We start from the raw sequence: 21,819 nt of genomic DNA on the forward strand, positions 1-21,819 counted from the left end.
AAGCGTAAGATAAAAGGTTGTAGGAGTTGGATTGAGATTTTTTTAATCCTGTACCATGTTCATGAGAAAGAATATCATTTTCACATGGATTTAGAATTTGAGTTTGAGTCATGGGTTCATAAATTGGTAAAGGAGTTGATGCTTGATTTGCGGTGGGTAATTGAGTTTGTGTTGGTTCGAGAAAGAGTTTCTCTAGGTTCTTCATATGCCTTCTTTTTTAAAAAAAACGTTTATGATTGTTCAGTCTTATTCATTTCATTTTGAAAATATAATGATTCAACAACAACATTTTATTACTTTAATGTCATTAAGCGACTCCACCTAGAGTGGGATTTGGAGTGTCAGATGCACGCAACCTTACCCTTATTAGTGCTAACACTAACAAATAGGTTGTTTTCGATTGACAGTTGGTAGCAAACATCATGTGCAACTTTACATAAATAAGAAGTGCACATTAAATAATGAGTCATTTAGAATAGACCATTATAATCCGAAACCAAAGAATTATAGAACTTTGCTCCATTGAAATATAATGATTGAAGTATAAAGTCTCATTCACTTAATTTTATATGAACCAAATCAATAATTTTAAATAAATAAAATAATTGATTCACAAAAAAATTGCATAGAAACAAAATAATGATTCAATTTTGCTAAAATCCCTTAATTTTCACTAATTTAATCTGAACAATGATTTTCACAAAATTTAATATTTTATAAAATAAGCCATTACATTACAACAATTTGAAAAAGAATTAAAGATAAAAAGGAAAGACATCACTAAAAAAATATTAACTGTAGAAGCTAAGGTGGGTTTCTTGGAAAATTAAATACATCTTATATTAGATAATAGTAACATGTTATTTACGTTAAGTATTTAAAATGTTTATTAATTACAAACAAATAAGGTGCAGCACGTGCAACCCCTTACGACATGCTAGATCCTTATATTAGAGTTGTGGTAGAGCTTAGATACAAAACATCTCGTTTTAAGTAGGTAGTTCAAGTACCTTGACTCAATGCTTAACAAGAACGAAGGTATTGATCAAGAGGTTAAGTTCTACCGGTACGGATCGTAATTTTAGGCTTTTAGGAGAGACTACAGTAAGAAGATTAGGATAGTTGAGATGTGCAAGATAAGATGGATGAGTGAAAATGCATTAAATGATATGATCCAAAATTTAGACATTTGTGAGAGTGCTCGATTATCGAAAATAAAATAAGGGAAAATCATTTATGTTGGTTAGGTCATGTGCAAAGCAGATCGAAAAATTAAAGGATATTCCGCAGGCTTTAAATAGAGACAAGTATATTGGCATTAACAATTCTTAATAATTAATCCTTCCTCCTAGAGAAAAGTAAGCCTTTTTCCAACCATCAAGCCTCTTCCAACCATCAATCCTCTTAGACACCTTCTCAATCACTGTTGACCAAAATGATTTCCTTCTGGGGTTGAGACCCAAAGGTAAGCCAAATAGGTGATGTGAAAGTCAACCACATCGCAGTTCCCCAAATTACTCAACGGACTTAAAGTACTATTCTCAATATTTATGCTTATGATGTATTTAGACGAATTTACCTTTAAACCTAAGAGAAGTTCAAATAGGGTGAGAATGTCTAGCTTATGTTTGAAACCCTCGCAGCTCGCAGAATGAAATAAAATTGTAAAGTTGGTGATGATCACATTGTTTCCATTGATCTACCTACCTTCAAACGTTGAAATTAAGTTTTCTTTATTTAACTGTTAATTGAGGTCTTCATGGTCAACGTTCATGATTGAAGTCAATCATAGAAAGTGTGCCAGATGTGCTCATATTGCAAAAATAAGGTCGCATCATATCATACCGGTCACATCTTAAAGATTTTCAAATTTACTAAACCAGAATTAACCGCATCTAAAAGATGTAAAAAAAATCCGCGTTTTAGGTTGTTCCATGCGATATTTCATGGTTTAGGAAAATACATGACAATACGACAACCTCATCATCCCTGTTACCGCATCACTTTGTGCGTAAGCATAACCATGACTGTTGCTGCATTTTTGCACTATGGCTGTGCTTTTGATATCAGTTTAAACTAAGGCCAAAGAACTTTTGTTAATGTGGATTTATCCTATAATTAGTCTCTGGATAGTGTGATGTTGGTTATTTTTTATTTGCTCCTGAATTTAAATGTAGAACCTACATGGAAATACATAACAGAGAGGATTTTGTTGTAGGTGGGGTCTATGGACTATGGAGGCTTGAGGCGCAAAACCTGTCGTATAAGTTAGATATATGTTACGTGAAATTGTAATTTGAACCTAAATGAAACGTCTAATTCTTTCAACATTGATGTGGCAGCATATCCTAATAGATTCAAATACATGTATTTATGGTGTGATTGAGATTTTTGATGAGGATTTGATGTAGTCGAGAATGCATTTATGGTAGTAACAGATCAAACGAAATCCAAAAACATCCTAATTTTCTTGCTTTTATATGTGATTTGATTTCTATGAATATTATTACTTACCATAAATGGTTTGTTTGTTTGTGTGCGTTTTCGCACATAATTGGGGATTGACTTTATATTCTTTGGAGCATAAAGATTTCTTCCAAATGGTGAAATTGTTGACTTAACACTATGTTTGGATAGCAAATTAAGATAGAAAATGAGTGTTTTCCCTCCAAATCTTTCCACATTAGTAGAGATTGTATTTTTAAGAAAATTTGTCCATGTTTTTCCTCCAAACCCCTCCCCTCCAAATCCCTCCCCTCCCTTTCTTTTAATCTAAACAATGGATTTTTTATCCTTCCAAATCCCTTCCTTCCTTTTCCCTTCATTTTCATCTATCCAAACAGTGTAAATGTTCTTTATTTGGTTTAGTCAGACTATATCATGACCATTCAATGAGATTGTACGCTAATTTTGTTACTTTTGAATTTTCTTTGTTAATTTTACTCTAAAGAAGTTTTCCCTTAGATAGTGCTGACGGTAAAGATCTAGTTGGCATTTGTTAAACCTAGAGCAAGGGTAGGGGGATACATATGTATCAAACACAAAACTTTGGGACTTGGTTTTCACTTCTGGTGTAACGGCAGTTTTGTTCTCTTGAATCTCAGGTTAACCAGTCAATTCTTTGCTTTTCTATGTTGTCTTAATTCAATTGTGCCCCTCTTTCTTCTGATTATTCTAGTGTTCTGCATAAATCAGTCAGCCATTGTTCTTCATTTATCTGTCGTGTTCTGTGAAGTTCTGATTGCTTTTCTGTACATCTTTTATGCAGTTGATTGGTTTTGCTGTTTTTTTTTGAGAGTTCTTTGATTTTCTTTTTCTAGGGATAAAGTTCGAAGTTTTCTGGACATGATGGATATTCAAGATTTACATTCACCTCTTCCATCATCAGTTTCAACTTTTTCGGATTCATCTAACTGTGACCTGCAACCTCTATCCATTGGTGCCGGAAGGTGGCATGTAGGTGATAAGATGGCTGAGCAAATACTGTCTATTATCCAGCCCAATGCAGGTTCTGAGAATAGGAGGGAAAGGATCATCAAATATCTTCAGAGGCTTATTGAGTATGCTTTTAAAACTAAGGTATTAACTTGATTGCTTATCTTCAACTCATAGATTTATAGTTGTCACTTGAAAAATACACCTTGCCTTCTTGTTAAATGTTGTCTGTCGTTATCGAAAATTTTTAGTTTCTTTTTTCTCGTTTCCCTTCCAATGATTGAAGAGCAAGCTCTTCATTTTCACAGAAAGCATAAATTATCAAGTAATATTTGGTAATTATAACTTTAAAGATGCTTTTGTAAATGGGAAGAGGATAAGATGTTTCTCAAGTTTATAGTCCTATACTAAATCTTTCTGAACAATATTATTTTTTTCAAACACGTACTTTTTCTTTTTTTCTGTTTTTTTTGACCTTTTAATTTAGAAAAAATTAATGCCTATGTTCCCGAGTTTCCCACACTTTTTTGATGTACACAGACTACACAAACTTTTAGTCATTTAAAATCAAGATCAATTCCAAGTTTTTTGAGTTTTTCCTCAAAGCAATCGATAAGGTTACTTTTCCTACAAGTATGCAAAATATGCCTAAAATATCCTTGGAATACTACATGCTGTGGTCTTTGGACAGGGCACCTCCAAATCCTTGGATTAATTATTTTGGGTATAAACTACGATTAGTTAAAGCTTATGAGTGAAACTTGATATTGTTTATGCTAATTTCTTTCACTATTGTTGTTATTTTAAATGTTCCTCACATTCTTAGAGCTGGTCTTTTCTTTCAATTTGTGTTCAATGGGAGCTAGATTATGGAAGCCTGCTGGAAATTTTTATGAAGTGAAAAAAGTTGCTGTCTTTTTAAACCATCTTTGTAAATGTATGTATAAAGACTATATACAAATATTCTTCTAGTCAATTGAAGTTGACGTATTTCTAATTTCTTACTATAAGGGAAACAATAGTTGTTTCAATATGACTTTCTCACTTCCCTAGCACTGTCTTTTTGTCCATTCAGAAACCAGCCTTTCTTTGTTGAGTCACTCATGCCAAAAGATTCTTCTGCAACTATTTCTCCTCAGTTTTTAGTTTTCCCCCTTTCTAGTCTATCTTGATCAATTTACAGTATTCATTCTCAATTTGTCATTTTGAAATGTTGTGTAATTGATTCTTGTTCAATGTGAATGGAGCTAATTTGGGAATTGATGTTAAGGGAAAGATTTGGTTTTATTTTGCATTTGGATTACAAAGACATTTGATAGGAGGGGTAAAGCCATGAAGGTTTGGAAGGTGAGGAAAGGAGAAAGATAGGAAGGGAATCAGAGTACTTGGTGAATGGCTGGCACATTTGTGACTCTTAATTCTATTTTTTTCAACTATTAAATGTAGGGAGGGGTAAGAACTGGGGAGATATTATTGCGGGAATGAAAAACCCTTGTGGATTCTTGTCTTTATCACTGTTTATTTTTATTTTTCTCCGACGCTTTTTATTCTTTCTTTAGAGCCTAAACTTGAAAACTTTAACGAATGATGATAAAATATTGTTGATATGTAAGACATTAGAGTATGTATAATCATTTATGTAGTAGTATTAATGGTGAAATGTGTACATAAATATATTTGATAGTCCTTTGAAAAAAGTATATGATGGGACGAAGAAAGAAGTAACTTCACCCCTTGACACCCCTAAATAAAAGATGGTATAAATGGAAAATTACAGTATGAAAAAAGTGATAATGGATAAATTCTCAAGTTTTCTCTCCCGCTGTCCTTAAAAGGCCAATGTAACAGATCAGCTAAGATGGTAATCAAAACTGACTATTAATGAATACAAGAACGATACTATTGAACATTCGAGTCTCCCAAACACTCCTAAGTATGGGACGTTCGAGTCTCCCAAACACTCCTAAGTGTTTCCACTTTACTCTCTAGATATCTCCTCCTCCAAAACATCCCATACTCCCCTCTATTTATAAGAGATGGGAGGGGAAAATACAAATAAGAATAAAGACTATTAAAAGACTAACTAACATAACAACCTAAAATACAACTCTAACTAACTTTTATTCTTTTACATTATATATGACCCTAGGAATATGTCATGTATGACAATACCGGCCGCCTAAAGATCCACCTTGTCATCAAGGTGGGTAAAATGTAACTTGGGTCGAATTGATAACATCAAATCTCACTTCTATTTCTTTCTCCAGCTATTTACAAATGAAATCCTTGGAATGAGCAGCAGATTTTTCAGTCTTGTTGCAAACAATAAGTATGGGGATCCTTTTCTTTACAACACTAGCCTTGGTAAGGATATCGTACAAGTACTATGCGGCAAAGCGGCAATTTGGCAAGAGCTCCAAAAAATCAATAGCAAAAATAATGCCAGCAGTTTATGACATATACTCGTCAACCTTAATCTGAAGATGCGAGTGCCTAGGAACATCAACTAAATGCACCGGTTTGATTTTAAACGGCCTAAAAATCTTAAAGAATTTTGGGGTGATTCTCACAATGAATTGAAAGAGCGGAAAAATGCCCCAATTCTAAGATGCCAGGATGTCATCAGCCTTGATGATGTCAACCATGACATCATTACCAGGAAACCCTAATGTTTCCTTCATCTTTCCTGGCTGAAATTCCAAAATGCCTCCTCTTTCAAAAACCCCTAAAATATTAAACTCTCTCTCCAACTTCTCTCCCATGCAACTGGCCAGCCAACACTCTGTTCTCCCGCCGATGTACCACCACCGAATTCCGAAGACCCCAAAACCAAAAAACCCAAATTGAACAATCGCACCCTTGTTCTCTGTCTTCTCCCGCCTGCCGACAAAACACCTGAGGTCCTCCTCGCTGTTCCCCTGCAGCTAGGGATGGTCATGGGTCCAGGACCCTGTAGGACCCGCCCCTTTTATAAGGGTCTGGGTAGGGATGGTCATGGGGCGGGTTTGGAGCGGGTCTGGCCAGACCCGGACCCGGACCCTATTTTTTTTGGATCCAGACCCGGATCCGGACCCTAAGGGTCCAAAATTTTCAGACCCGGACTCGGACCCTACGGGTCTGACAGGGTCTAGGGTCCTTAATGGGTCTTATACAAAGCATCTTTGATTTGTCAAAATTGAACCTTTTTCGAGTTTTTTTGTATTTTTGTAAGCAACTTATTATCGTATTACAAATACTTGTTCGAGTCCATGAAATTCAAATACAAAATAATTACTAAAACGTAAAAACACTTGTCTAAATACATGATTAAAAATCAATTATGAAAGACTAAATGAGAAACATAGTGTATATTTCATAACATTAAAAATTACAATAAATTTTGATTAATCTTCTTCAACTTCATCAAGATCCTAAAGGAAATATCAAACAAGTATAAGTTAGTTTTTCAATAAAGAAAAAGTAAATAAAAACAAATCCATTAAAGTTAAAGCGTACTAGTTGAATCGCATCTATTTGTTGTTCTTCATCAACATCCGAATCATCAATTACTGTGGAGCAAGCATAAGCATCTTTCGAAGAACCTTAGAAAAAGATTTTAAAAACAAAAACAAATTAAGATCACCAACCAAAAACAAAACCAATACTAAATCAGTAAAAGTTAGACTTTTACCTTTTATGTCTTCCATCATCCAATTTTGTAAACACATTAATGCTTACAAAGTTTGTGAATGAAGTCTTGAACGATGAGGGCTAATAACTCTTCTTCCGGTACTAAAAGCACTTTCTGAAGCAACGGAAGAAACAGGAATGGCAAGAATATCTTTCGCAATCTTTTGCAAAGTCGGATACTTCGTATTTACTTTCCACCAATAAAGGATATCCAAATCCTCATCATCCGATAATGGTTCTTCCTCTAAATAAAAATCCAATTCACACCTATTCACCTTTCTAACCTTAGTTCTCTTAGATTGAGCAAATTCATCTTGTGCACCGTCTATAGAACTTGGTGCAGGTTGTTTCCTACTTTGCCCAACATCATTCACATTTTTCACAATATCACTTTTCCTTTGATATTCCACAACCAAATTATCAAGACACCTACGAACTCTTGCTAATTGCATATCAACCTCATTAACATCAAAAAACTTCCTAAAATAAAACTCCACACAATCCATTTTATTTCTCGGGTCTAAGATAGTAGCAATAGCCAAAAGTTCACACATATTTTCCCAATACTTGTCAAATTTTTCAAGCATATTTTCTGTCATCAATCTAATAATTTCAACATCACTTTGTAACCACCTACCCATAGCAAGCTTAATCTCACAAACCCTTCGGAAAAAAAGATTGATAGTGATAAACTTTCTTCCAGAAAAAACATTAGTTGTATTGTAAAAAATTTCTAACTTATCACAAACAAGCTTAGCTAATTCCCAATCCTTATCACTAGGAACAACAAAATTCATCTTTTTATTCACTCGCCTTAACCTTGAAAACACATCTTTAAACGACAAAACACTTTTAAGCATCAAGTAGGTTGAATTCCATCTTGTTTTACAATCAAGACTAGGTCTTTTAATGTTAACTAAGTCCAAAAAACGACAAGCCTCCTCAAAATTTTCAATTCTTTTAGGAGTTGACATCCAAAAAGACACACAATCACGAACTTTTTCAATTGCAGAACTAATAACCCCTAATCCATCTTGAACTATTAGGTTCAATATGTGAGCACTACAACGTAAATGCAAAAGATCACCCTCAAGCATCAAAGACCTTTTCTCAAACTTATTCATTAAAATCTTCATCATTGCATCATTAGTAGTGGCATTATCAACAACAACAGCAGATATTTTATTTTCTAAACAATATTGAGACAAACAATCCATCATTACCTTTGCAATAACACCTCCGGTGTGAGGACAAGGCACATAGCAAAACCTATATAGAATAACATAATATATGTTTTAGTCAAAGGATAAATGATAAAATTAAAAGTAACATGATTACATGAGTAAATAAGTAAGATTTTACCTTAAGGTGCGATTTCGTAAGACCCATTGTTTATCAATAAAATGCGAAGTTATGACCATGTAACCCTTCTTCTGGTTGGTTGCAGTCCACATATCAGTAGTGATTGCAATTCTACTTTCATTATGATCGAGCAATTTATGTAGAGAAAGTTTTTCTTCTTTAAACATCTTCATGATATCTCGCTTTAATGTGGACCTAGAAATCATCTTAAAATTGGAATTAAGGCTTTCAACAAACCTTCTAAACCCAATATGATCCACCATAGACAATGGATACTCGTGCATAATAACCATGGAAACTAATTCCCTTCTCGAAAATTCTTGGTCGAACTCTTTAAGGTTGCTTTTACCACTATATTCCAGAGAACTTGACCCATCACATTCCTTCTTAACTCTTAAAGTTGTTTGACCACGTGCAAGATTCAAATGTCTTCCTGAACAAACTTTCTTTGCGTGTTTCAAGAGATGAGAAGTTCCACTACTACCACCTGTTACTAGACTAACACCACAATGCTTACAAACAGCTCTAATCACACCATTTACTTCCTCTCTTACAAAATAATTCCATGCCTCAGAGGTTGTTTTCCTTCCCTTATCTTTTGTGCAAGAACTTGGAATACCATCAACATTATCATTAACGAACCCTTCTTCATCTACATTCAATGTATTTTTTGACTCCATGCCAAAATCATTTTGTGGTTGTGCCACTGATTTGGATGTACATTGTGATTGATTTTCATCCATTATCTATACGAATACGAATATAAATCTAAATTTAAATACCTATTCAATCAATAAATTTCATATCAAAATCATAACAATAAATCTAAATTTGTTTTCAAATCATAACAATAGATTTAAGAGGGCATACAGATGATACAGTGAGTCAGTGATACAGACACAGCACACAGTCCTATTTGATATCATAACTTATAACATTCATAACATAAGTATCATAACATTCCTACAGAAAATTACAAAACTTACAAAGAAGTAGCAACTTAAGAAAACAAAACTTATAACATTCCAAAACAGAAAGGCTAAAACTTACATATAAATCAAAAAAATTAACAATCATAAGTATCATAACTAGCACTATAGAATATATACATATACAATCTAAATAAGAACTGATATCATAACTCTTTCCAGCAGAAAACGAAAACCCTAATAATGAAAGAGAAGTCAGTTTCAAAAGACCCAAATTTTCAGATATTACAAGTCAGTTTCTTGAGATCCCACAAAATATATTACAAGTCAGATGATTCTAGAACATAAAATGGAGAAAATTAATACCCAGTAGGCCACTAGTATATCTTTATAATCTTCAACACAATACAAAGAAAAATTAAACAAAAATTAAACAAAATCAAAGAAATGGAATACCTGGAGTTTTCGAGGCGATGGCGATGGTGATGTCGCAGAGGCGGAGGACTAGAGCCAGAGGACGAGGTTAGAGGAGAAGTCGAGAAGAGAAACTAGAAAGAAAAATTAGGGTTTTCGAGGCTGCTACCTGCTACTCTGCTTCCTGCTTGATTTTTGAGATTTTTGAGATTTTTGAGATTTGAGAATGTACTGGATTTTTGAGATTTGAGAATGAGAATGGCCCACTCCCAGTTCCACGCCCATCTATTCATAATATCAGAATTCAAAAATATAAAATTTAAAATTTAAAAGTTTAGGGTCCGGGTCCGGGTCTTCATCTTAGGACCCGGACCCGGACCCGTCAAAAAAAAATTTGGATCCAGACTCGGACCCGGATCCGACGGGTCTCAAAAATTAAGACCCAGACCTAGGGATGGTCATGGGTCCAGGACCCTGTAGGACCCGCCAAATACAAAAACTTTTGACAAAAATACAAAAAAACTCGGAAAAGGTTCAATTTTGACAAATCAAAGATGCTTTGTATAAGACCCATTAAGGACCCTAGACCCTGTCAGACCCGTAGGGTCCGGGTCCGGGTCTGAAAATTTTGGACCCCTAGGGTCCGGATCCGGGTCTGGATCCAAAAAAAAAATAGGGTCCGGGTCCGGGTCTGGCCAGACCCGCTCCAGACCCGCCCCATGACCATCCCTACCTGTAGCCAGTTCACGGTATCCCCTAAATTAGGCACTCCCAAAATTTCTACCGTACTTCACACCGAAACTATAGCATTAACTCTTCTCTCCTGCCGGCGCTTTCTCCTTTCCCTCGTCTGGAATTTTCCGATAATTTCTTCCTTTTCTGCTCTTTTCACGTCACCGGAGAGCAACTTATAATTTCCGGCTGCCTCCTTCGCACTTTCTTTCTTCCTCTTGTCAGTCAACAACCGCCAATTTCCAGTGAGCCACCCAAAAAATATCCGACCTTGTCTACCGCCGCCACTGTCTTCACCGCCCCTACCTTCCCATTGTTCCGGCTCCACCTACTCGAACCTCCTCCAGACCTGCAACTCAAATGTGCTTCCTTTCTTTTCTTTTTCATTATTATTTTTATTCCCATGACTTCTTTCTTCTTTTCCCAGTACTTTCTATTTTTCTTTTGGGTTATGTTCTTTTCTTTATGATGCAGGAACATAACCCTCTTCTTGTTTCTCATCCCTTTCTTTTTTACTCTACATTTCTTTTGAGTATTCGTCTTTTTCTGCTGTAACAATTTCTTACATTTTTTACTCGAACTTATTTGTTCCTTTACCAATCTTGAATCCTCTTCTTGGTTCTTGGATTGCTGATCTGTTTGCTGACCCTCACATATAACCATCTCTCTTACTTTCCTTCCCATTTCATCAACCTTTACAATCTCTTCTTGGATATCTTCGTTTCTTTCTTTATGGAATACAAATGCCATTAATTCATTTTCCATATCTTGATGTAAGATGAGAAGTGAAAATGCCTTGTGACCGCATTCATGTTCCGCCATTTCTGCCTCAACAACATATTCATCACAAAATTCACAAATGCCTTTTTCCATCTTTTCGTAAATTTCATTTGTGGATGTTTTTCGAATGAGTGAATAGAATCATTCTGGACAGCCTTTTGGAGCATATCTAACGGAGGAATTTCAGCCCCGAAACCCTTAAAAAACGCATCAAGATCTTCTTCTTCAGTATTCGGATATCCTATTTCTTCCTTGGGAAAAAGATCTAGCGCCAACGCCTTCTTCAACCTTATCAAAATTCTGTTCCAGTTGATCTATCTAGACTATCCACTAGATCGAAATTCTTGCTCTGATACCTATGTAACAGATCAGCCAAGATGGTAATCAAAACTGACTTTATTAATGAATACAAGAACGATACTATGGGACGTTTGAGTCTCCGAGACACTCCTAAGTATGGGACATTCCAGTCTCCCAAACACTCCTAAGCGTTTTCACTTTTCTCTCTAGATATCTCCTCCTCCAAAACATCTCATACTCCCCTCTATTTATAAGAGATGGGAGGGGAAAATACAAACAAGAATAAAGGCTATTAAAAGACTAACTAACATAACAATCTAAAATACAACTCTAACTAACTTTTATTCTTTAACATTATGTATGACCCTAGGAATATGCCATGTATGACAGCCAATTACAACAACAATGCCAAAGCTGTACGCGCAAAAGCTTGGGACCAACTACATCAACGATAAATCACTAAATCAATCTTTGTAGCCGCCCACATAAATTCTCCTACTCCATTCTAGTTATCTACCATCTCGACCAGTTAATATTGGTTCTTCATATCCTTTTTACCGGTTCGCCATGTATCAACATTCTATCTTCTTTACCGGTTTGTCAGCATTATGTTATTGTACATGCCCAGCCACCTCAAACGTTTTTCTTTCATCTTATATCCTTAATATTTTGCGACTATGTCCTGTTTCAAATTCTATCTTCCAAAGTATGATGAATCATCTATTTAAGTATTCGCAATTCGACTTCCTGATTTTAAAATTTTCATTTTATGCTGACCGATGCATGAACACAATTACCTGATTTTATTGGCTAGTCTAAAAATGATCACTTTATCACTTTTCATGCTTAAATGTAGCTCACCTTGGGTGATTACTAGTTTGGTGAATATTGTACAGAGATTTGTTGTGTTTATAGTTAAGTAATTTTTTTAGAGATGTGTTTGTGTTGTAATCTTAATTTTGCTTTCTTTTGAGGGGTAAGGAATGGCCCTTGAAGGTATACTCTCTGTAATCTTTTGTTTGAGTCAATTTTGTAGCTGTTGAATAGGCTTGATTCTTTTTGGAGAGTTGTGCTATTTATCCATGATTGTCTAGTATTCTTTTTCTCCTCATAAGCTATTTATGGATATGGACATATTTCTAGTTTATTCTTCATCTAACGGAAAGGTAGAGCAGTTTGCATGTCTTTATTTGATAACAATACCACTACTGCAACAAAGACCGCAACAAACCCATGAGTGAATTGTTTGATTTAGGTTTCAGTTTATGTGTTGGGATACAACAATCAAGATATGAGAAGCCGGAATCCTTGCCAATGATTGATTATAAGGATTTTTTGGTAAGATCAATGAAGGGAGTATTGATTTCCACTTAACAAAATCAATATAGATAGGAGAACTTGTAGTGGTAAACATTCATGTTGATAACATCATGTCATTATTAGCTATAATTTTCTATTCTCGTCCCATATGTGAGTATGTGAGATATGCATTTGTTTAATCATAGCCTTTAGGTTGTTTCAATATAGTATCATTAGCTGACATATTTTGTTTTGAATTGGTAGGTCTTTCCATTTGGATCTGTGCCGTTAAAGACATACCTTCCACATGGAGACATTGATTTGACTGCAGTTAATTATTCTATATCTAGTGATGACTTAGCTGCTGGGATATGCAGTCTCCTAGAAAATGAAGCGAGGAACAACACTACTTTTCAAGTGAAGGATGTGCTTTGTGTTCCTGCACAGGTTTGTTTCTAGGTTCATGCTATATACTTATAAAATATTAACCCCCTCGCCTTTGTTAGAATTAAGAGGATTTAAGATAAGATGCATGTACTTATAAAATATTAACTCCCTCGCCTTTCTGGTTAAAGGAAAATTAGAGATCGCTTCTCGGTGTGGTAAGACTTATTATTCACGGACTTTTACATTGCCATGACAAGAGCTTCTTTTGGAGCATTGGGCATGACTATAATATATGAATTTGTGGGTTTTAATTGTTTTATGTTGTTGGATCCACCTTCTTTTATTGAGAAATTCAACGTGGTAACCTTGAAGTATTGGGTTTCCATGTGGTAGACAAACTTTTTTAAAAATCCACATGTAACCTTGTGGTATACCAAATAAAAACTTTGTGACCTTTTTTATAAAATACATTTTTCTTCTGTTAGAAAGGATCCCAAATTGAAAAGAATGAACCGTTCACTCTCAATTGCTGCAACCTCTTTGAAGGTTTTTGGATTAGGCCCCTGTAAGGAGTTTCTTTAGTTGAAGAAAAGGTCGGCCTAAAGTTTGTGCTCAAAGTCTTGTAGTTGGGTGAGAGATTAAACTTTTGGATTAGGCCCCTGTAAGGAGTTTCTTTAGTTGTTTTTGCTTTGTGAGGACATTATTCAGAGAAATATAAGAAACAATGTTTATGTCTTGAAAGAAGTAACCTTGATTGCGTTGGTGATAAATCGAAGATGTTTATGATGTTTTCATAAGCTTTTGATTACATTCTTCTGTATTTTATGGAATTGTTTTGTTGAAATTTCTGGTTTTGTGATTTGTTAAAGGGCCCTGTAATACATATAAATGTAGTGATGGAAGCTAGAGTAGTTTTTATCGCTTATGTTCTAAGAAAATGAGCAACGATTTGATATCAGATATGGATTGGGGGAAGGCTGTATCGTGGCGGTTGAAAATATTCTTATAGTTTATTTACATTCTATTAGCAATTTGTAATTGTCTTTCCATACCACGAATGCTAGGATCTTGAGACACTACACCAACCATTAAGGAGCGCATACCTCTGTGTATGAATAGCCTATTCTTATTGGTGCATTGTATCCCAGTTGCAAACCTTTTCATTTCTTTTGAAATTCTTGGTGTGAACTTGGCGAATATTTCATCATCCTTTAGGTATCATCCAAAGACATGAATTTAACCATAATTTATCTCAATTCTAGTGTTATAGCTTAAATTTCTTGAACTCTAGATATAAGTAAATTTTATATCCTCTTTATAATGTTGAGGTTAAGGCTTTGGCATTATTATATCCGCTTCATTGCATTATAAAATGTTTTCCTTTCCCATTTGCTTGCTTGTTCCAAAAATAACTGCTAGGCACCGGTATTTTCATTATTTAATTTACAAACTCGTGAGTTTTTCATGGATTGACATCTATCTTGTCGGATTCTTTACCCAAGGATCGTTGCCAGATTCTACTTTCAATTCTAGCAGCAAACACTATCACAATTTAGAATTTTCACCCTTTTGTTTATAATTATCCAAGAGATGACTCCTGCCCATGTTGTGGTCAAAGTATTATCATCAAATATGTTCAACTGTGGTTGTTCATTGCCTTTTTATTTTTGATAATCACCTTCGCTTCTCCTATTTGATCTTAAAGAGGTGCAAGTACAAATGAGTAAACAAAGGGGCAAGTCCTATTTTCTTCAAGAAATATTGCAAATGCACTTCAATGTGCCTTTCTGGAATATTATTGATGTGTAAATGCTAAGCTTTTCTAACTTCAAACTTGATGCCCTATATCTTAAAAGAGAGGATCATTTGACTAGTTCCTTTCTGTGCGTCAGTTTCTGTGTAAACAAATCAATATTTAGTTATTCATATATGTTGATCCAGAAGTAGATAGATTATTTGGATTTATTTGGGATCATGCAAGTTGAACATTGAGTTTCTTGCAGTCGGTCATAGGTTTCTCTTTCTGGTTGGTTGTAGGTGCAAGTTGAACAGAATATATGTTGATCCAGAAGTAGATAGAATATTTGGTTTGCGGTTGATACTACAACCGCAACCGCATCCAATATTTTGCACTATAATTCACTGTCTGTGATGCACTTGCATGCATGCTTGCACATGGATGTGTTTTAGAAAAGTTGGCTTCCATGTATAGAGTCCACTGGTCTAATATGCTTGGACTTGGTGAAATCGGATTACGTTTTATTCTTTCATTCGTTTTACTCATAGCCTTTGTTTTAGCATGAAGTGTTTCTAGCAATATGCAACTATTAGAGTTTTTTGGTCATCCATTTGTCTTTATCTGGCTTTTTAAAATTTCTGAATCACCTTCTATGGACCTGTATTCTACTGAAATTTTTATTGTCTTCAGTTCTGCTAAATATTTACTTGCATTACTTCAATGGTTGCAAAGTGCTTGTGCTGTATTTGAAGATTGTCTTCTTCTGCTATAAGTTTGAAAATCTTCAACTTAAGCAGCTCTATGGTGGTTGCAGGTCAGAGTTGTTAAATGCACTGTGGATGGTATATGTGTCGACATATCCTTCAATCAAACGGCTGGGCTTTATGCACTATATTTTTTTGATAAGGTTAGGCTAAATTTTCTTGGATGTTGACCTATCTTTCCTTACCTTTATTTTGTTGTGCCAAACTTGCTCTCCACGTTGGTTGAAGTTTTCGTTGCCATGTTTTGAGAAAACAAGATTAGCATTTATGTATAATTAATCTTCAAATATGTCAATTTTAGACATCATATTTTATGCCCTGTGCGTTTTGGGTATGGATCAAAATGTACTGCTTTTGCTAGATGCTGATACATGTAGCTGTGGCCTATGGATTTGGTTTTGCTAGTTCACTGATTAATAAAAGGATGATATTGGTGAAATTTATTTTTCTGCCTGTACTGTTTCCGTGTCTTGTGCACAATATAATTAAAGCACATCCGAATATTCACTTACTTTATACTTGGTCTAATTTTTGTTCAGGTTGACCAATCTATTGGAAAAGATCATCTTTTCAAGCGTAGTGTGATTCTGATCAAAGCATGGTGCTATTATGAGAGTCGACTCCTTGGTGGATATTATGGCCTAATATCAACATATGCTTTGGAGACTATGGTCTTGCATGTTATCAATCTCTTCCATTCTACACTACCGTGTCCATTAGCTGTAAGTTTTTCTTGTTAAATAGTTCTTCTGGTTTCTGTTTTACGAAAGAACTATATACCAATAAGTCATTCCTAATCGGAAATAAATTGGTTTTAGTTGTTTTATGTATGTTTAAAATCTAGTCAAATTTGATTCAAAGGGCATTGTTTAAACAAGCGTTTATATGTTTTGTTTTGAGTTGCAGGTTTTGCAGAAATTCTTGGAATACTACAGCACATTTGAGTGGAACAAGTATTGTGTTAGAGTTGATGGTCTTGTCTTGATATCAACTCTTCCTGAAATAGTAGGTAATAAATTTTCCATTGTCTTGCTTGGTTTTTGCCTGTTGAGCTGCCAACTGTCGATTAACGTTCTTCACTAATAACTCTATTTTCGCTTCACAGTGCTGTCACCACCTGAATGTGATGATGCTCTTCTGAGTGATGCTATTTTAAGAAGTTACAGAGAAGTAACCTTATCTGCTATGGGAATGGGAGTTGTTGGATCTAAAAATCCTGCATTTCCTGTTAAGTTTCTCAACATTTTGGATCCTCTAAGAGATGATAACAACTTAGGCCGCAGTGTTAGCAAGGGTATCACAGTCTTAAAACACTCGAGTATTTCAATATTTTTTTGGGAAATTCCATGTGGTAACCCTGAATTTTCGGCTTGTCCATGTGGTAGACAAACATTTTTTTAATCCACGTGGTCACCTTTGACCAACCAACTTTTCCATGTGGTAGACAAAAGGGATGTTATTTTGTTAACTTTACGTTATTTTTACCCAACATAATGACATTTTTTGCAAACAAAAGTTGTGATCACCCTAATTGACCACATATTTCGAAATGCAGTCGAAATAAGCATTGAATTTAACCAAAAACTTAACATTTTGTCTACCACATGGAAAAGTTGGAAGCTCAAGGTTACCAAACTGATTTAAAAAAAATTTGTCAACCACGTGGAAAAGCCAAAAACTCACGGTCATCACATGGAATTTCCCTATTTTTTTATATTCATTATCTCCTGCTTTTTTTAATTATTTTTATGATACTCATAACAGGGAACTTCCATCGAATCAGAAGTGCTCTCTCTTATGGTGCTCAAAAGCTGGGTGACATTTTGATGTTACCCCTTGAAAATATTAAGCATGGGCTTGAAATATATTTCAAGGATACATTGGAGAGAAACGGAAAAGGATCACGGGCAGATGTTGATGTTCCTGTGTCAGCATATGGTTCAGAAACTTCTTCTGGCAATAGTGGCGATGATCATCTTTCTGGATTACATTATGGTCTGTGGGTTCATTATTATGGTGCGATATATCCTATCGTGTCTAACACATCAGAAAGTGACAAAGTATGGAATAATCGATGGCCAGAAATGGTTTATAACGCGCAATGTGATCAGAACATTTATTATGGTAAAAGTATTGACAAAAGCCCACCATCATCTTTTGATGGTGTGAGAAGTATAATACCCAGCAAGGCCGCTTCTGTTAAAGAGAATAGAAAATCAAGGGGAACGGGCACATTCATCCCCTATCCTGTAAGGCTATATTTCTTTCTTTTGGTGGTTTTTGTCTTGTATTCCTAGTATTTACATTAACAATTACTTTTACAGCCCGTTTGGTTAGTGGTACTAAATAGTGGTAATGGGAATGGTTTTTAGTATAAAATTTCATCAAAAGTCCCATTTCATTCCCATGGTGATGAAACTTTGATCACAAAAAAATTTTGTTGTTTACAAATTTTCATTACCACCTATACCACCTCTCCCAATGGTGATGCATTGGAATTAAATTTATAAAGAAAATGAGATGATTGAAGTTGGAAAAGCATGGTCATCAAGGTAGCAAGAGATTTTTCAACTAAAATTACACTAGTTTTCATTCTCATTACTACCGTTTAATAACACTTACCAAACGGGCCGTTATAGCGCAAAGGAGAGGAAAAAGTAGAGAGAGAAAAAGATGATGTTTACAACTTAGGACATGCTTGTAATGAGGGTAAATATTTTAGGTAAAAATAAAAGTCAAACTATACAAATGAAGGTAAGTAAAGGGGAATTTGAAAGGGGACATTGAGATCTGTTGACTTTGTACACCATTCCGTTGTAAATAAATGATTTTATAATAGGTCCATTGTAGTCTTAAAATTTTATAATAATCAAAACAACTCTAATCGCCATCTAAGGATAAAGAATATAATGGTATGAATAAGATGGACTAGAAATATGATTAACTTTACCACTGTTTCTTACATTTGACAATAACCTTGTTTTCTTAGTTTGGCTTTTATTTTCCTTTAAAATATTTACTTCCAATACAAGCATGCCCATAAGAGAAAAAGTAGAGAATCTTAAACTTAAAGTTGTAAACTCGAGATATTTTCTTTAACTTATATGTGAGAGCATTTTTCTTGTTTATCTCCCCAACTCCATACCCCAGGTTTTATTCCGGACTGTTCATTTTTTGTATCTTATTATTAAAATCAGTACCATAGACTTCGGAGGAACATTGTTTCGGTGGCAAATGGAGAGGAAAATGAAGCTGAGAAGGAACTTGAAAACGAGGAGGAACTTGAAAGTGAAAAGGTGGTTGAAACAGTGGACTCTCCTACTAGCTCTCCGCGAGAAGCAAATTTGTCTTCTGATGAGGCTGTAAATACAGAACCCTTCAATTATTCGATAGAAGAGTTCCCTGTTCTTCCTGGTAGTAAGCCCATACCTATTAAGGTTTGCCTTGAAACTGTTCAAGTCAATGACAATTCGGAATCATTTGATAGCCTTGAGTTTGGCAACTTCAAACACTCGCCATCAATATCTCCGTCAGTGTCAGAAACAAGCAAGCAGTCTGATTCTGATGTTTCAATTAATCTGGACTTAGTGGGTGACCCAACAGTGGCAATATCAGAAGGCCAAGAATCATCAAAGATCAAGGAAATACCGTACTTTCTTTTCCCATTCATAGCTAGTTTCTTTTGAATTTGATTTTATATTCCGTTTAGATTCTACCCCCACCCCAGCTCTTTGCTGCTGTATCGTCTCACTCACCTACTTCCCCAACCCCCCTTTTTGGAAATACAGGCTGGGCCTAGTGCAGCCACCACAGCTGAAAGATGATCAGGAGTTTCCCCCCTTAAGCCGATCTGCAGAAGCTGTTATAACTATTGATAAGAAGGAATTCCCTCCTCTTTGTGCATATTCAAGGTCGCATAAAAGTAAGAAGGGGACAAAAGACTTTAAATGAGATGTTGAAGGAGGTGTAGAGCGGTACTGAAGTTTAATGAAGGTACTGAAAGAAACAATAAACGATATCTTGTTCTTAGTGCTCAATATTTTCACTAAAATTAAGTAGCTTTTGATAATCGAATACCCGTAAGAGCGATATTGACTAAAATTTGAGACTTGTAGGAAACTCTAGGAGTGAGTTTTGTGAAGTTTACTGATCTCAAGGGCACCTAGCAAGAATTTTCTATTTTTTTTTTACTCTGGAATTAAAGATAATTGTAGGTGGATTTGCTTATGTTGATGATATCGTTAGTAAATGTTTCGTGTATAGAATTATGATCAGCATCCTCGTGAATTGTCTAACTTGTGTATCTGGTTTTAAAATGGCAGGATTTAGGTAATGGGTTGATTGATAGAAGGTCACATTGACATTAAAGCAATTGCATCAGGGAATCTCTTCACTTAGACGATACAAATCAGACAACCATCAGAAGCCAGTGATCGCTGGTGTGGAGTTCACCATTTTGCTGCCAATATTTCAGAATAAGTTCTTTAGAAACTTCTGGTGTAGTTTGTTGTTTGTAGTGAGCTCACCTCATTTTGCAATGTAATATATTAATTTGAGCATTTCTGACTCGTATTGAGACGTTCTGGCTAGCAATCTGGCAAGAATTTTCCTGCAGACCAAACGAGGTTATTGGGATTTAAAAGTACCGAAAAAAAAAAACCTTTACAGACGAATTTTGGTATAGTTATTCTGGATTTCTTGAATTTATGTAACTACTGTTATAATACTAGCTAGTACTTCAAAGTGCTATCAAAAGTATGCCTGGTGCACTACTAAGATAAAGAAAACTAATTTGGCTACAGAGCTGATTTGAGGGATTGGGGGATCTTAACATTCCAACCCTTTTTCGTTGGTATATATTCAATAAAAAGATTCCTCTTTTGCTTACGTCCTACAACCCTTTTTTGGTTGGTAATTTGAGTCACCTAATACAATGCAACTCTTTGCAAGTTGTTGTAAGATCGGTTATACTCTAGGGCAAGCCTGGTCTTGAACTTTCGAGGGTCCTACGTGAAATTATTAGTTAGGTCCCTCTAAAAAATGCCTTGCAAAAAAAACATTTATATTGATAACCGAATATAATGTTATTTTATTTGAACAAAACTTAAAAAAAGAGTTATAAAAGTATGAAAAATTCCATATGATAGCAATATGTTTTTTTGAAATGCGAGTGGTATTTTTTTTAAAAGATTTTTCTCATAGTAGCGACATGTTTATGCATTTATCAATTGACATAGTTTTATTGATCTAATTTTTATAGATTTTGTTATATCTTTAGGGGATTACTTTTATACCCTTACCAAGGGTGGGAGGACGACTTTGAATTTGAAGCACATGCATTTATATGCCGCAAAAACTTCATCTTCTCTAAATTGGAATCCTCCATTGTTAGTTTTCTCATTCACCATTGTTCAAGTATTTTTACCCTTCTGCTTAGCTGTGAACCCACCCTTGCAAGTCTACACATTATACCTAAACTCCTTGCACCTACCACATTTATGAGTCTTAGACCTCTTTCTTTTTTTATTCATTGTTTGCGTAACTCTTTCTATTATTGGGAGTTCTTCCAACAAATCTCTTCAAGTGCCCCAACTCAAATGTAAATCATATGTTTATGAGGTAAGTTCTCAAACATTTTCATTAAGTCTTGATTACAATTCATTTTAAGGGGTGCTAAATTAAGCCCTAAATTTTGCTCAACTTAAAACCCTATTGCAATATTAATATCATAATATTTTCCTCTCAAATTCAATTGCATTTACAATCATTATTAAAATAATAATATAACTTTCATCAAAATAATAATATTATAAGTATTTCTCTATCAAATTAAACCGTATCTAATTTTGTTATCAAAATAATAATATAAACTTTATCAAAATAGTAATTATAAATTCAAGTTTGACAAAAATAATAGTAAATCTAATTTAAGAATATATAAAACATAACATCATATAAAATCATGCATCCTATTTAAACACATTAATTCTTACTTAGCACATAATACTAA

General features: G+C 34.7%; 1 protein-coding gene across 4 annotated transcripts in view; it reads left to right on the plus strand.

Moving 5' to 3' along the window:
* LOC130801417 (uncharacterized) overlaps nt 1–20,694 on the plus strand; it is a 43,625-nt gene extending 22,931 nt beyond the window's left edge. For all 4 annotated transcript variants that reach the window (XM_057665265.1, XM_057665266.1, XM_057665268.1 and 1 more), the window contains exons 4-13: nt 3,321–3,579; nt 13,185–13,367; nt 15,860–15,952; nt 16,349–16,531; nt 16,716–16,818; nt 16,915–17,103; nt 17,574–18,058; nt 19,007–19,458; nt 19,598–19,802; nt 20,132–20,694. In XM_057665265.1, coding sequence (XP_057521248.1) covers nt 3,321–3,579; nt 13,185–13,367; nt 15,860–15,952; nt 16,349–16,531; nt 16,716–16,818; nt 16,915–17,103; nt 17,574–18,058; nt 19,007–19,458; nt 19,598–19,760 — 2,110 coding nt within the window. In that variant the 3' untranslated portion in view covers nt 19,761–19,802; nt 20,132–20,694. The remainder of the gene's footprint in view (nt 1–3,320; nt 3,580–13,184; nt 13,368–15,859; nt 15,953–16,348; nt 16,532–16,715; nt 16,819–16,914; nt 17,104–17,573; nt 18,059–19,006; nt 19,459–19,597; nt 19,803–20,131) is intronic.
* Nucleotides 20,695–21,819: the final 1,125 nt, after the last annotated feature.

The sequence above is a fragment of the Amaranthus tricolor genome, chromosome 15 (assembly GCF_026212465.1).
Source record: "Amaranthus tricolor cultivar Red isolate AtriRed21 chromosome 15, ASM2621246v1, whole genome shotgun sequence".
Classification (NCBI taxonomy): domain Eukaryota; kingdom Viridiplantae; phylum Streptophyta; class Magnoliopsida; order Caryophyllales; family Amaranthaceae; genus Amaranthus; species Amaranthus tricolor.